At 42.3% G+C, this 17,102-nt stretch overlaps 1 protein-coding gene across 2 annotated transcripts in view; it reads right to left on the bottom strand.

Moving 5' to 3' along the window:
* cblb (Cbl proto-oncogene B, E3 ubiquitin protein ligase) overlaps window positions 1-17,102 on the bottom strand; it is a 184,406-nt gene that overhangs the window by 33,143 nt on the left and 134,161 nt on the right. For both annotated transcript variants that reach the window (XM_086006910.1, XM_086006911.1), the window contains exons 5-9: window positions 14,784-14,921; window positions 14,533-14,620; window positions 13,428-13,559; window positions 10,016-10,213; window positions 2,357-2,542 (exon numbers count right to left, since the gene is read on the bottom strand). In XM_086006910.1, coding sequence (XP_085863036.1) covers window positions 2,357-2,542; window positions 10,016-10,213; window positions 13,428-13,559; window positions 14,533-14,620; window positions 14,784-14,921 — 742 coding nt within the window. The remainder of the gene's footprint in view (window positions 1-2,356; window positions 2,543-10,015; window positions 10,214-13,427; window positions 13,560-14,532; window positions 14,621-14,783; window positions 14,922-17,102) is intronic.

Below are 17,102 nucleotides of genomic sequence, written 5' to 3'. Positions count from 1 at the left end.
TAATGGTACTTTGCAGTATTTTTTTGTAAGAATAAATTAAGGGAGTCAGTATGCTTAACATCAAAAGCAGCAAGTTATAGACAGAGCTAAGTGGAGCAACATTCAACAGGTCAGAGCAAAGTTCTGTAGCCTTACCACTGCTAGCCAAGAATGGTGGTGAATAACCAGGCAACTGAGAGGAGGAGGCTGCTCCATGAACACCCCCATCTTCAACCATGGCGGAACCAAGCAAGTGAATGCAGGAGACAACTGAAGTGTTTGCAAGTGTCTCTAGCCAAAAGTTCAGAGCAGATAATCCTATCCGGCCTCCTCCTGCGGTCCCCACCATCACAGATAGAAGTGTCAAGCTAATTTAGTTCGCTTCATGTGACATTAAGAAACAGCTGAATACACTGCACACAGCAAGAGCTTATGGGCCTGACAATATCTTGGCTGTAGTGCTGAAGACATCTACATCAAAGCTCAATGCTCTCATAACCAAGCTGTTCCAGTACAGCCATGACACTGGCATATAGCCAGCAATGTAAAAGATTGCCCCAGTCTATCCTGTACACAGAAAAACAGAATGGAGTAGAAATTCGCCTTGGGTGGTAGCGCAAAACAGGTGGTATCAAATTGACTGCTGGTTAAACTCCCCGCCTGACATTCAGTTCCATTGACTTCACAGACGACTGATGTAACACTGCCGATTTAGTACTATCGCCCAATCCCTGGTAAGTCTTACTTGGTCAATTATCCTATCAGCCTCATTCCAATCGTTGTAAAGCGATGGAAGAAATCAACAATGATGCTATTAAACAACACCTAATCACCAATATTCAGCTCAATATCTCAGTTCAGGATCCACATTTCAATCAAAGCCTTGATGTATACAAGAGCTGAACTGCAGAGGAGAGGCGGTCCTGATCATGGCAGCATTCGATCGGCTAGCAAAACTGAGGTCGATGAGGTCAAAGGGAAAACCATCCAATAGTTGGGAGTTACATCTTACAAAAAGGAAGATGGTTGTCATTGTCAGAGGCCAGTCATCGCAGCTACAGGACATTCAGGGAAAGGTCTTCAGCTCAGCCATCTTCAGCTGCATCATCAATGACCTTCCCGCTATCATAGCGTCAGGAACCGTCTGTTCGCCGATGATTCCACTGTGTTCAGTTCAGTCAGAACTCCTCTAATAATGAAGCCTACATCAGAATCGGATTTGGGATGACATCCCACATATATGCAAGGTAATGACTATCTCCAACAAGAGAATGCTCAGTCATTTCCCCCGACCTTCAATGGCACAACCACTGTCAAGTTCCCCCTCATGAGCACCTTGTGGGTCACTACTAACTAGACCATAACTGGACCAACCATATCAACACTGTGGCTACAAAAGCAGGGCAGTGGATGGGTACTCTGCAAGAAGTGGCCCACCTCCTGACCCCGCAAAGCCTCTCCACCATCTGCAAGGCTCAAGTCAGGAGTGCGATGGAATATTCACCACTTACCAGGATGGCGACAACTGCAACAACCCTCAAGAAGCTCAACATCATCCAAATCGGAGCAGTTTGCTTAATTTGTAAGTGCAGTATGTACGACGTACAGGATGCACTGCAGCAACTCATCGGGGTTATCTCGACAGCACCTCCCTCCCCTGCGACCATACCACCGAGAAAGACAAGAGCAGCAATGTCATGGGAACACCATCACCTCCAAGTTAATCCTTCAAGTCACGCACCATCCTGACTTGAATGTATATTGTTGTTCCTCCATCGTTGCTAGGTCAATATCCTTGAATTCCCTATACACCACCATTGTGGGAGCACCTTCTCAGGGAACTAGATATGGGTAATAAATGTGGCATAGCCAGCTTTGCCAACATTCCAAGAACAAGTTTTTTTTTTAAAAAGCTTAACCAGTTTGTAGCTGTAAAATTTATGGCAGTTTCCGGAACCTTTTTTTCTCTTCCCCCTTCCACCCCCCCCCCACTTTTTCCCCCCCAACCCAAAATAAGCCATCAAGTGATGCCTGTGGTATAATTCAATGCATTTAAAAACATAAACAAGTACATTTTAAAACTAGTATTACTTCCAAGACAAAGTAGACTATTTTATTAAATCTGCTTGACGGAACAGAGAGCACAAATAGACAAGAATGGCACAATTTATTCCTTAAACCTGGGAATAAAACCACAAAACTAAACATTTTGTACAAGTGATTTGCATGCCAATAGCACAAATTCTCTAGCTCTCAAAATTTATTTTAAACTCATAATATTCACCAAGAACTCCTTACAAGCCAATGCATGGGTTCTGTATAGTATAATTGGTCTTTATATATCAACCATTTAATAACAGTTGTTTTGATAAGTTACCTTTGGTGAACCAGTGGGACTGGCACAAGGTGACCGAACCACTCCTTTCTGAATGAGATCTAATCGAGGTGGCACTGGGGGGAGGTTGAGGTGTTGAATTTGGAGGGGGTCTGGAGCTGCTTTTCGGCGCTGTGCAATAGGCGATGAGTTTGGTGATGACACTGGTGATGTTTGCCTCTCTGTACACTGCAAAGACCAAATAGGGTTATGAGACAATAAATACTCCATAACTGAGGACTTCATAAAGCATAGTGATAGGACAACAAAAGTTGTCTTAATAGCCAACAGGTAGATACTACCATGTATTTAGCAGCACTACATGTGCGGAAAGCACGTCTAAATTAAAATTAGAATCCTACAGTACAGAAGGAGACCATTCGGCCCGTCACACATGTGCCAGCTCCCCAAAAGAGCCGTCCAACTTCATCCCTCACCTCAGCTTTTCCCCCATAAACCTGCAAATTAGTCCTCTTCAAGTCCATGCCCAATAGACTTTTAAAAGTTCCTGTGGAATCTGCTTCCACCACCCTTTCAGGTAGTGCGTTCCAGATCATAACAACTCTCTGTGTGAAGAAATTTCTCATTTCCCCTCTAATTCTTTTGTCAATTATTTTAAATCTATGACCTCTGGTTACTGACTGACTTGCCAGACGAAATAGCTTCTCCCTACTTGCTCTAGCAAAACCCCTCATAATTTTGAATACCTCTATTCGGTCACCCCTTAATCTTCTCTGCTGTAAGGAGAACAATCCCAGCTTCTCCAATCTCTCCACATAACTGAACTCCCTCATCCCTGGTATCATCCTGGTAAACCCCCTCTGTACCCTCTCCAGAGCCTTGACACCCTTCCTAAGTGTACTGCCCAGAATTGTACACAATACCCCAGCTGAGGCCTAACCAGAGATTTGCAAAGGTTTAGCATGACTTCCTTGTTTTTTGTATTCAATGCCCCTGTTTACAAAGCCAAGCATCCCATACACTTTCTTAACCACCTTCCCAACTTGCCCTGCCACCTTCAAAGATTTGTGAATATGCACCCTCAGGTCCCTCTGTTCTTGCGACCCCCCTCAAAATAGTACCATTTAGATTATACTGTCCCTCCATGTTGTTTCTCCCAAAGTGCATTATCTCACACTTTACCTACATATATAGACTTGCATTTATACAGCGCCTTTCACAACCACCGGCCATCTCGAAGCGCTTTACAGCCAATGAAGTACTTTTGGAGTGTAGTCACTGTTGTAATGTGAAAAACGCAGCAGCCGATTTGTGCACAGCAAGTTTCCACAAACAGCAATGTGATAATGACCAGATCTGTTTTTGTTATGTTGATTGAGGGATAAATATTGGCCAGGACACCAGGAATAACTCCCCTGCTCTTCAAAATAATGCCAGGGGTTCTTTAACGTCCACCTGAGAGAGCAGATGGGGCCTCGATTTAACGTCTCATCCGAAAGACCGCACCACGGACAGTGCAGCGCTCCCTCAGCATTGTACTGGAGTGTCAGCCTAGAGTGGAGTGGGACTTGGACTTGAACCCACAACCTTCTGACTCAGAGGTGAGTGTGCTACCCACTGAGCCACGGCTGACACATTACCAATGTTTCCTACATTACCACAGTGACTACACTTCAAAAAATACTGCATTGGCTGTAAAGTGCTTTGGGACATCCGGTGGCCGTGAAAGACACTATATAAATGCATGTCTTTCTTTCTTTTTACTTAACTGCATTAAATTGCATCTGACATGTGTCAGCCCATTTCTGTCTGTCCTCCTGAAGTCTGCTACTATCAAGCTCACTATTTACTATGTTGCCAAGTTTTGCATCATTTGCAAACTTCAAGATTGTACTCCCTATACCCAAGTCCATATCATTTCTATATAACAAGAAAAGCAATGGTCCCAATACGGACCCCTGGGGGACCCCACTGCATACTTCTCTCTAGTCAGAAAAACATCCATTCACCACTACTCTCTGCCTCCTATACCTTAGCCAATTTCATACCCAAGTTACCACCGTCCATTTAATACCATGTGCTTCTAGATTCCAATTAAGTATGTTGTGAGGTACTTTATCAAATGACTTTTGAAAGTCCATACATATAACCTCTACTGCACTACTTTCATCAACTTTCTCGGTTACTTCATCAAAGAACTCAATCAGGTTAGTCAGACACGATTTGCCTTGAACAAATCCGTGCTGGCTGTGCCTTATTAACCCATGTTTCTCCAAGTGAAAATTAATTTTGTCCTTGACAATTGTTTCTAGTAGTTTTCCCACCACGGACATTAGACTGATTGGCCTGTAGTTACCAGGTTTATCCCACTCCAGGTTTTTGAAAAGGGGTGTAACATTTGCAATCCTCCAATACTCTGGTGCCACTCCAATATTCAAAGAGGATAGAAAGATTGTGGTCAGAGCTTCTGCTATCGCCACCCTAGCTTCCCTCAGCAACCTAGGATGCATCCCATCTAGACCAGGTGACTTGCTGACCTGGAGTGATGCCAACCTACTTAGCATGTCCTTTTTATCTATTTTTATCCTATCCAATATCTCTACTTAACCCCCTCTACTCTAATGTTAACTTCAGCCTCTTTTGTGAAGCCAGATGCAAAGTACTCATTCAGTACCTCAGTCATGCCCTCTGCTTCCACAAGAAGGTTTTCTTTGTTTAGCCAAGAAGAAGTTGAATGAAACTAAATATTTTAAATAAGAGTCGGAAATTAATTATATAAAAGAGGACACTTGATGGAAACAGGAGTTCAAATGTTCACTTACTGCAGTGAAAGAGGCATCTTCATTCAGGAACAGCAAGTATTTGGCCTCACACCTACTGCTATCAAATATTGCAGTTTTGACATTTTAATTTTGTTTTCAATTATTTTTACAGTGGCGTTTTATCTTCTGTGGATTTCTTTATACTGGCCTAACAAATTTAATGGACAAATCTCCGTGCTGAGGTTTTGACTTATGGGATGATGGTGAAGAGTCCAGGTTGCAAGAGCTACAAGGTGTTCACTATTTATGGGGATGGTAGAAAGCTGCACGTAACAATGGTGAAGACTTTTACTCCCTAGCTTTTTTTGGATAGCAGCGAGTCAAAAAACTACTGTTTGGCAAATCTCATTGAAGGCTCAACATCGACAAGGTAACTGTTGAAAATGTTCATAAGTTTTTAAACATTCATCAGGTCTATTGATGTCAAATATAGAAGCTGCCATTGGGTAAAATATTTGAAGAGCTGCAAGATTTTGTTACAAGCCATTTTTTATTAAGCCGAATCATCCGTCAATGGTACTCTTAAGCCTTCAAATTATCTTTTTTTCTCACCCGAAATCACTGCCTTAAAGTTGTACCTAATACCAGAAATGCAAGGGTATATCGACCAGGAAAGGATGAACAGGCTGGGTCTCTTTTCTCTTGAAAAGAGAAAGCTGAGGGGTGACCTAATAGAGGTCTTTAATATTTGAAAGGTTTTGATAGAGTAGACAGAGAGAGAGTGTTTCCACTTGTGGGGAAGAGCAAAACTAGAGGCCATCAATGTAAGATAGTCACCAAGAAATCAAATAGGGAATTCAGAAGAAACTTCTTTACCCAGAGGGTGGTGAGAATGTGGAACTCGCTACCACAGGGATTGGTTGAAGCAAATAGTATAGATGCATTTAAGGGGAGGTTAGATAAGCATATCAGGGAGAAGGGAATAGAGGGTTATGCTGATAGAGTTAGATCAGGAAAGACAGGAGGAGGCTCGAGTGGAGCATAAACGCCGCATGGACTGGTTGGGCCGAATGGCCTGTTTCTGAGCTGTATATCCTATGTAATCCTATGTAATTTGACCCACTACCTCATACACAACTTGTTAAGATAAGAATAAGTCTATACAATTCCCATAATGGTATGAGTAAGGCTAACTATATTGCTCTGTAGCACTGCTTATTACGTTAATAGGTTACAACAATCTGCTATACAGCACTGTGCTCACAGAATCTACAGTGCAGATAGAGGCCATTTCGGCCCATCGAGCCTGCACCGACACATATCCCACCCTATCCCCGTAACCCCACGTATTTAATCCCCTAACACTAAGGGTCAATTTATCATAGCCAAATCAACCTAACCTGCACATCTTTGGACTGTGGGAGGAAACCGGAGCACCCGGAGGAAACCCACGGAAACACGGGGAGAATGTGCAAACTCCACACAGACAGTCGCCAGAGGCCAGATTTGAACCCGGGTCCCTGGCGCTGGCGCTGTGAGGCAACAGTGCTAACCACTATGCCACCGTGCCCCCCGTGCTGTCAGGTGGAATCCAAATTTACTACAATTACTGTTTTTTCAGTGAGTTTACTGTAGGTACATAAGAACATAAGTAATAAGAGCAGGAGTAGGCCATATGGCCCCTTGAGCCTGCTCCGTCATTCAATAAAATCATGGCTGATCATCGACCTCAACTCCACTTTCCCGCCCGATCTCCATATCCCTTGATTCCCCCAAGAGTCCAAAAATCTATCTATCTCAGCATCCACAGCCCTCTGGGCCAGAGAATTCCAAAGATTCACAACCCTCTGAGTGAAGAAATTCCTCCTCATCTCAGTCTACCCCTTATCCTGAGACTATGCCCCTAGTTCTAGACACTCCAGCCAGGGGAAACAACCTCTCAGCATCGACCCTGTCAATCCCCTTTCAGAATCTTGTATGTTTCAATGAGATCACCTCTCATTTTTCTAAACTTGAGAGTATAGGCCCATTCTACACAATCTCTCATCAGAGGACAGCCCTCTCATCCCAGGAATCAATCTAGTGAACCTTCGTTGCACCACCATCGCCTACAACTAGCATTGCAGCTAGTGTTAGAAGCACTAAATCCAAAGCAAGCACATAGCACACTGACAAAGGGAAGGAAGTGTGATGAGGTTACTCATAGTGTGATATGAAACCATGAGATTATTTCCAAAAGATTGAAATGAATAGAAAATGATCATCCAATCGTCATGAAGGGGTTTCTGCATCATTGAGACTCAGTAATTTAATTGAATTCAACACTTCAATATTATGCCTTTCTCAGCATTTAAGCCAAGATTCATTACTATAAATAACATTCTGTTCAGTTTATTAGATCCACTACCTCATAACCAACTTGTAAAGGTCAGTCTAAGTCAGTAGTACCATAGCTATAATGGTACGAGTGAGACAAAGCAATCGTAAAACCTCCTTAGCTACAAATTTGTTTGAGGCAAAAAATATTGGGCTGCATTTATTATCACTATAACTGGGTTAAGATATTTGATTTGCAAAAATGTAAGAGTCAATCAAAATATTTCATTCAGCAGAAATGTCTCCTTTGCACAGCAGTTTGGAAATGCACAGTGCTATGTATCTTCTCAAAACAAAACCAGTATCAAGCAGAGACGTTGATCCGTTTTAACACAATTAGCTTGGAATCATTACTGTATAACATACTCTCTACTTGGTACTTAATACAAGAAATTTTCACAAGAGGTTTGCTGTGTATTTTTGGGATAGTAAACGTGAATTTTAAAATTCACAGGAAATTCAGTGCTCAAATGGTTAATAAATGGTGTGCAACATTTTCACTGCATGGCATTCCCAAAAGCTCCTGCAATGTAGTGTATATGTTCAACTGCAGCGAAAAACACAACTGTAGATCTGTACAGATTATCTTTTTTTTTTTTTTAAATGATGCATAAAATATGAAACATACAAATTACTGCATGATGACATGCTCAGACCTTGAATAAAACTGACATCATACTGAACAAACATCAACTTATGCAGATAGCCACCTCTGACAATATTTGCCCAAATTACATATCAATTTATGTATTGCAGTTAAATCAATTATATGTAGATCATGATCCGAGAAACTCACATGATAATGGTGCTGATTAATACACTTATTAGTTAGCTCGACGGGTCAATTAATCTCTAATTTTCTTTTAACGGCAATCGACTATTGTGAATCTGTACAAATCTAATTAAACAAGACTTCAAAATTGCAACAACCTTGAGAGAATGGTATTGTTCTTTTTACTGAGGTCCATCTTATTAAGGCTCTCTAGCAATAGTTCTCCAGCTGGAACTCGAGGAATTAGTTTGTTATGAAGATCCAGAGTGAAAAGATTTCATTATAAGTGGTAGCAAACATAAATTTTGAAAGTTTAATGGACTTCCCTAGACTGTGGTAGCAATAGAACACAATGAAGAAAAAGAAAATGTCAAAAAGAGGATAGTGTGTACTGGAGCTCCAATATATTGTACCATTCAATGGGAGAACATGCAAATACTGTACCTTCTTACAAGTTCCTAACCTAAACTGTGCTGTCTTTGGCAGACAAAAGATTCAGGTTATATATATTTTCCACAGGTAAAGAGGTGAGTGGCGAGGAGGGACAAATCACCACTTGAACATTGAGATAAAAGTGTCTCAACTAAGAGCCAGCAGGAATAGTGAGTGTGGATAGCAGAGTATACGTTCATGGGAGACAGCACAGGGCCAGGGAGAGAAGTACAGTATAAAAGTATGGAGCAAAAAAAAAGCGGTCCAGATAATAGGCCAGGGAGAGTAAACTAATGCCAGAGACAGATGGAGCAGAGCTGAAGTACACTGGGTATGTCTTAGTAGGAGGGCGAGAGCAGAGCCAGTAAACTGAGCTAAATTAGAAGGGAGGAGAGCAGGAGGGCAGCACGGTGGCATAGTGGTTAGCACTGTTGCCTCACAGCGCCAGGGACCCGGGTTCGAATCCGGCCTCGGGCGACTGTCTGTGTGGAGTTTGCACATTCTCCCCGTGTTTGCGTGGGTTTCCTCCGGGTGCTCCGGTTTCCTCCCACAGTCCAAAGATGTGCGAGTTAGGTTGATTGGCTATGATAAAATTGACCCTTAGTGTTAGGGGGATTAAATACGTGGGGTTACAGGGATCGGGTGGGATATGTGTCGGTGCAGGCTCGATGGGCCGAAATGGCCTCTATCTGCACTGTGGGGTTTCTGTGATTCTGTGACTGAAACACATGAGACAGGCCTGGGGGACAGTGAAGATGAGGTTCAACCAAGAAAGAAGAGACATGGGTAGGGCAAGTAAAATGCCTACATAGAGATTGTAGAAAGAAGGGAATGAGGAACTATCATGTTGGCTGAGAACAGGTTGGAATTCTGTTCCAACCATATGATTGCTGTGGTATTACCTGTATATGGTTATCATGTATCAATCTGTACTGGTACAGGTACAGTAGTGTATTGTCAAATGTCCCACATTAGACAAAAGATTTCTCAGGAAATGTATATGGGCCACTTAATTGTGTACCATGGAGCCCCTCAGACCACATATAAATAATGTAGACTATAAAAACAGCAAATTCAAAGAACACATTATTAAAAACACAGCTACATTTTGTCAGTCAATTAAAGGCGCTAAAATTGAAATTACAGCAGTGTGTTCGAAGGCAGTTTTTGGTGCTGCTCTGTCATTGCTGCCTGTTGACAGCCTCTTATGACCACTTTTTAATATGCTAAATATACATCCATTACTGAAGTTATAAGTTAACATCAGCACATTTTAAATCACATGCCCAATGTGTTAATGTATCACACACAAACCATATTCAGAAGATTTGATTCAGACTTGTATTGTTTTTAACCTACCTTTCTAAATGAAGCTAGCTTGTTCATAACTAGGGAGTCATCGCGATCATCATCATCATCCAGGTCTAATATTGGCATATTAAAACTGTCTAGGCAGAATTTGGCTCCATCATCTCTTGGATCAAAAGGATCAACAATAATTGGTTCGGTACCTTTGATCTCACAACGGCAAAATGGGCATCCCTGTCCATCAGATTCCTATATAGGAAAGAAATCAGATATTATATAAAAGCAATGATAGGTCTGTGTTTTTAAGTTTTTAAGTTTATAGTAGAGTGAAAAAAGCTCCTCAGCATATAATTAAAACTTAATTTACATCATAGACTAATGCAACTCCCAGTGAAGCACAATACATCTATCTGTTTAACTTCCTTTTTTCCCCCCACTGTGAAGTTGTATGATAGTGCTTATTAATCACAAGAAAAAACACAGTACCACATGGAAGTTTTGCTCAACATTTTTCATTAAATCTGGATATTAGACTGAATAAAACACACTGTAGCAAAAATAGAAACTATATTGACAAGAAATGCACAGGCAACAACAACGATGTCCATGGCACAAAACTACAATTCTTCCACAATTTAAATGCAAAGGCAAATGATATTGACATTTGATCACGTGTGTATATCTGAAGCACGAAATGGTGTCATCAGCATTCATTCAAGAAATTTGATCTTTGCAGTGATAAAATTATACTGCATATAATCATTTGCAACAACAGTGCAACCAACTTTTTTTCTGACCGGGAAGGACTCCATTCCAAATCATTTAGCATTGGCTAGGAACAAGAAATTTAATTCATCGACTAAAAATAGCATTATTAAGAAGCATGAGTTAACAAAAACACAGGCCCTGATATTTACAGGGAGGGTGTGTGGAGGCACGCAAGGGCGGGGAAAACCAGTCAAGGTCTGGGGTGTGGCGGTCCTGTCGAATTTAACGGCAGGACCACATTATAATTTTTTTCTTCCGTTTATCTCCTGGTAGCCGACCGCCAGGCAGTAAAACCAGCGACAAGGGGTCGCAACCGGGGACCCTTGTGGTAGTCACCGGCAATCGGGCAGGGAGCGAGATATCGGGGCTGCGGGGAAAGAGTCAGCCAACGTGGGACGGAGGGAGAGATTAGAGCTTGTGGGGGTGAGGGAAAAAAGAGTCGGCCATTGCGGGAGAGGGAGCGAGCGTTCTGGGCTTTTGGGGGGGGGGGGGGGGGGAGACACACAAGAGTCGGCCATCGTGGGAGGGAGGAAGCTAGAGATGAGGCTTGGGGAGGGGGTTAGAGGTCTGTGATCGGGGGGGGGGGGGGGGGGGGGGGGAAGGGGAAAGAGAGGCCACAATCAGCAGAGAGGAAGCCCGAAGACTTCCTTGAGGGGCCAGGGACACACACTCCTGCTGCCCCTAGTCCACAAGGAGTGCTGTAAAAGGCACTTCTTGAGCCGGCAGCTCTCGCCTCCCTTTTACTGCCGGGTTTCCCAATAACTGTTGGCAATAAATCAACATCACTCCGTGCTCATCTACCTAGTAACAAGTTTCCACAGCAAAACCGAATCAAGAAAATGTTGGTAAATGTCTAATATGGGATTTTACACAAAAAATTGCTCCCAAAAACTAAGCAAATTTAAAAAGTTCAAGCGCTGTACATTTATATTTTAAAAACTTCAAAGAGGGTAGATTTTTTTTTTTAATCTAGAGTTTGGATATGAATCTATTACTTTGAGGGATTACATTGCCCTTAAGTGAAAACATAACATTTTAGGGGAATAAAACTTCCTGTAGGTTATTATAGCTTGTGCTTTCAATTTTCTGTGCATGTAACATTTGATTTTAAATCCATCACAGATTTTCTTTATACTGCTGTATTTTTACATTACCCGATTAACATAAGAACATAAGAAATAGGAGCAGGAGTAGGCCATTTGGCCCTTCGAGCCTGCTCCGCCATTCAATAAGATCATGGCTGATGATCTACTTCATCTCCACTTTCCTGAACTATCCCCATATCCCTTGATTCCCTTAATATTCAAAAATCTATCGATCTCTGTCTTGAATATACTTAACGACAGAGCCTCCAAAGCCCTCTGGGGTAGAGAATGCCAAAGATTCACCACCGAGTGAAGAAATTTCTCCTCATCTCAGTCCTAAATGGCCGACCCCGTATTCGGAGACTGTGGCCCCTGGTTCTAGACACCCCAGCCAGGGGAAGCATCCTCCCTGCATCTACCATGTCAAGCCCTGTAAGAACTTTGTACATTTCAACGAGATCACCTCTCATTCTTCTAAACTCTACAGAATATAGGCCTAGTCTACTCAATCTCTCCTCATAGGGCAATCCCCCCATCCCAGGAACCAGTCTGGTGAACCTTCATTGCACTCCCTCTAGGGCAAGTATATCCTTCCTTAGGGAAGGAGACCAAAACTGTACACAATACTCCAGGTGTGGTCTCACCAGGGCCCTATATAATTGCAGTAAGATGTCTTTACTCTTATACTCAAATCCTCTTGTGATAAAGGCCAACATACCATTTGCTTTTTTAACTGCTTGCTGTACCTGCATGTTAACTTTCAGTGATTCGTGTACAAGGACACCCAGGTCCCTCTGAACACCAACATTTCCCAATCTCTCACCATTTAAAAAATACTCTGCTTTTCTATTTTTCCTACCAAAGTAGATAACTTCACATTTCTCCACATTATATTCCATTTGCCATGTTCTTGCCCACTCACTTAACCTGTCTACATCCCCTTGAATCCTCCTTGCATCCTCCTCACAACTTACATTCCCACCCAGCTTTGGATCATCAGCAAACTTAAATATATTACATTTCGTCCCCTCATCCAAATCATTGATGTAGATTGTGAATAGCTGAGGCCCAAGCACTGCTCCTTGCAGTACCCCACTAGTAACAGCCTGCCAACCCAAAAATAACCCTTTTATTCCTGCTGTCTGTTTTCTGTCCGATAACCAATCCTCAATCCATGCTAGTATATTACCCCCAATCCCATGAGCCCTAATTTTGTTTAATAACCTCTTGTGTAGCACCTTAGTGAATGCCTTCTGAAAATCCAAATACACATCATTAACTGGTTCCCCTTATCTATTCTGCTAGTTACAACCTCAAAAACTTTTTTTTTTTTTTTTAAATTGGAATTCCTTAACTGTGGCAGCATTTCTTCACCATGTCCAAAAATAGGGGCCCTTAACAACAAATTCTTCAGTGTTTATTGAAGAGGTTTTTAAAAAAAAAATGACACTTAGGACTCTCCTATCTATCCCTGCTTTATCTTCCAAATATGGTACTCAGAAATTAATGCTCCGTGTTAGCCCTCCTGAGTGTTAAAAAATTTAATGAAGTGCGTAGTAAACCTCTCTGTGGACTCTGCAGCCAGAAGCACGCTGTGCTCACCCACGTACCTGCCACGCTGTCAGACAAGAAGTGCACATTAAGTGACCACATGGTTCAATCTTCACATCCTTATCATTCTCAGCACAGATTTTACACAACTGAAATGTGGAGCCCATCTCACAGTACAGCTCATATTGTTCCTAGATGGAAGAGAATTTTACTTATTAGTGTGTTTGCAAAATGAGTCAGTTAGCAATATCATCCACATACAGTACTTTTCCAGAAAATAAAGCACACAGGCAAACTGCTCCCAGTCCTCTGCTCAGGCGACTCTGTAAGCAAGTGCTAAGAATAGCACAAGTATGGCCTGACATGGCACAAACCCATCCCCTCCCCCCCCTTCACCTGTACAAAAGCTTCCACTGAGATCCTCACAGATTAAGAGCAAGTCCTTCATGTTTGATGAAGTTGCCTTTGTTAGTGTGAAGCAGATTGCAATATTACAGCGTTAGGGTGATACAGCTTAGAAATCAGATGGCACCTGAATCGGTATGCAACCCCGGTACTGTGCACACGGCTACAGAAAGAAATTGGTCCGCCAGCCTAATTTGCTGCGGGCACCAGTGGCAGCCTCAGAGGCAGCTCGCCATCCTGGAAGGCACCAAGATCAGCTGGGCCAGATGCCAGCTGAGGTCGTAAGGAAAGGGAAGCGAGCAGTGGCTGGCTGTAACCCACAAATTTAATGTAGAGCTGTAGGAGCACCTCTGGTCCTCCCGACTCCACAATAAGGTAAGCAAAAAAGTCAAAACGTACCTTTCTGGTGGTAGTCTCCAGCATTCCCTTTAAGGACTGCTGGTTTGACTGCCAGGCGCCTCTGAAAACTGACCATACCACGTACGACACATGCAGTGGTTATTCACAAACAAATATTGCAAAGAGGTCCTTAAGCAGGCTTGAGGCTCCCTACTTACATATGCAATGGGCCTTTTTCAGGTGCGTGCCCGGGACGCCTATGCAGGAGCCTTTACTAATACGACAAATGGCACACTTACAGCACGGCAAGAGCATGTGCATGCTGCCTGCCATATTGGAGCTGTAAAATGGGCATGGCGCAATCCAGTTTCTAGGCTGTAAAGACTCAAACTGTACCTGGAGATCAATGAGCTTACTTACCTGTGTGACCTTTATGTGATCATGAGGTGTTGGTTCACACAGTCCAGTTAGATCTGGATTGTAACTTCGTCCATCTGGGTATAAATAACTAAATAAAATAAAAAAAATATTTATGTAATTACAGGAGTCAAATCACGATTACGACCTTGAAGCAGATTTTGACATTATTACTTCAGTGGTAGTTTACCACTGATCAGAAGTTAAGACTACAAGAAATTAAAATAAAGAGCATTTCAATATCAAATACATACAATCCTTCTCGGCATCCATCTATTAGGGCTTGGAAGAGGGGTTTGTTGTGTGGAATGGTCTGCAAGATGTTTCCATCGTTTGTGACATAGCCAATGGCCCACTGGCCAAGCCGAGTACAGCTGAGTCTAAAGATGTAGCTGAGGCACAAACAGAAAATAAAATAATTGAGTTTGCGCATACAGTGTGAATTTCCTCTACCTGGGTCATCGTTATTGAATTGTTTTTTTAAAAAAAAACTTGCACATGACAATCAAGCTACGGAATCAAATATTTTAGTTACTTAGTCTACACAGATCCGAGTTTTTTTTAAATTCTGATGTCACGTACCTTACAAAAGAAACTAGTTTACAATTATTTTGAAAGTTGAAGGCTAAAACTGGAATTACTACTGGAGTAAATCACCAAAATGCCAATCAGAGCCCTTAAAAGCATTAAATTAGGGTCTGTGTGCGCATTCAAGAACTTAGAAAAGGCACTGATTGCATATATATTATGGGCTGGAAATTGCGGTCGGAGGCGTCCTTCGGGCGAATGCCTCCGATCCGCAATAAAAGTACGCACCTACCTGGTGCCTCTGTATCGTCGGGCTCTTGCGGTCCTGGGCCTGCAGGCTTACGCCTGTGTAAAAGCCCACATATTCCAGGGGCGCAGGCGGTTCGCAAGCGTCCCTGAGATCACGTGGGCCGGCCCAACCAATCAGAAAGGGGGATTCCCATTATGCTTCTGGGGATTCCATTTATGTATGGAATTCCCATAAGCATAATAGGAATCCCCTAAAAAACACGCACCCCACTTAAATAAAAATAAATCATATTAAAAAATTAAAATACAATTTAATTAAACATTTAAAACAAAAATTTAATTTTTGAAAAATAAATTAAACATGTTTAAAGGGGCCAAAAATAACCTAAACAAATTTTAAAGGTTTTTGAATGTTTAAATGATTTTAAAAATTTGATTTTAATATTTATTAAACCCGTACGCTGGTAAAAGGCGGCCGTACTCCTGCTTTTACCAGGCGTAAGAGTTTTGTGGGCTTTCGCTGGGCAGTAGTTGGGCAAATAACCCTGTGCCAGTGAATGTCTATTTCCTTTGGATTCGTACGATCTGTCAAGCTGAAACTTGACCGATCGCAAGTTCTGGGTTTTCGCGCATGTGCTGTGTGTACACGGTCATAGACCCCGGAGAATCCAGGCCTATAAGTTGCAAATCTTAAGGCTACTGGATATTTTAACTCTAGTGCTTTATAACATGAACCGGTCGTTAAGGAGACACTAAAAATGGATTTCTTAAGAGTAACACAATGGTACACAAGGCTGAACAGAGCTTCAGTTTGACTGCTCATGTATGCTGAAATAAAAACAGAAAATGTTGGAAACACTCAGCAGGTCAGGCAGCATCTGGGGAGAGCGAAAATGATTCAGATCTAAAACATTAACTTGGTTCCTCTTTGCACAGATGCTGCCTGACCTGCTGAGTGTTTCTAGCATTTTGTGTTTTTATTTCCAATTTCCTATTTCCACAGTATTTTGCTTTTGCTCATGTATGCTGCCTGGTTAGCTGTTTGGGTAGCAATGCCAGTGACTCAACAGCCAGTTTCTTAAGGTACTTGCTCAACAGGGCGATCAACTGCTGATGCATGGCTCTCCAGTTATCAGCACCATTCCTGAAGATAAACCATCCAACCGCCATAGACTCAACAGCACTGTAGTTTTATGGAACACAAGGTTTCTTTCATATCCTGCTAAATGCATTCAGATAGCTCATATGATTGCATTGTGATGCAAAATGGCATCATGATGCAAGCACGCTGATTCATGGCATTGACTAGCATCAATAACCAGGCCCACTATAACCAATTAGAAAAACATATGAAATAGGAGGAGTAGGCCATTCGGCCCCTCGAGCCTGCTCCGCCATTCAATAAGATCATGGCTGATCTGATCTTGGCTTCAACTTCACTTTTCCGCTTGTTCCCTATAACCCTCGACTCCCCTGTAATTCAAATATCTGTCTATCTCAGCCTTGAATATATTCAATGACTCAGCCTCCACTGTTCTCTGGGGTGGAGAATTCCAAAGATTCACGACCCTCAGAGAAGAAATTCCTCCTCATCTCCGTCTTAAATGGGCACCCCTTATTCTGAAACTATGCCCCCTAGTCCTAGATTTCCCCACGAGGGGAACATCCTCTCTGCATCTACCCTGTCAAGCCCCTTCAGAATCTTATATGTTTCAATAAGATCACCTCTCATTCCTCTAAACTCCAATGGGGTATTAAAGAAGACAAACAATCCTTTTTATTGTCCGGTGCTTCCG

Source organism: Somniosus microcephalus, chromosome 14 (genome assembly GCF_052327205.1).
Source record: "Somniosus microcephalus isolate GS21.2 chromosome 14, FLI_Smic_1.0, whole genome shotgun sequence".
NCBI classification, from domain to species: Eukaryota; Metazoa; Chordata; class Chondrichthyes; order Squaliformes; family Somniosidae; genus Somniosus; species Somniosus microcephalus.
This window is presented reverse-complemented; position numbering and strand designations above follow the sequence as displayed.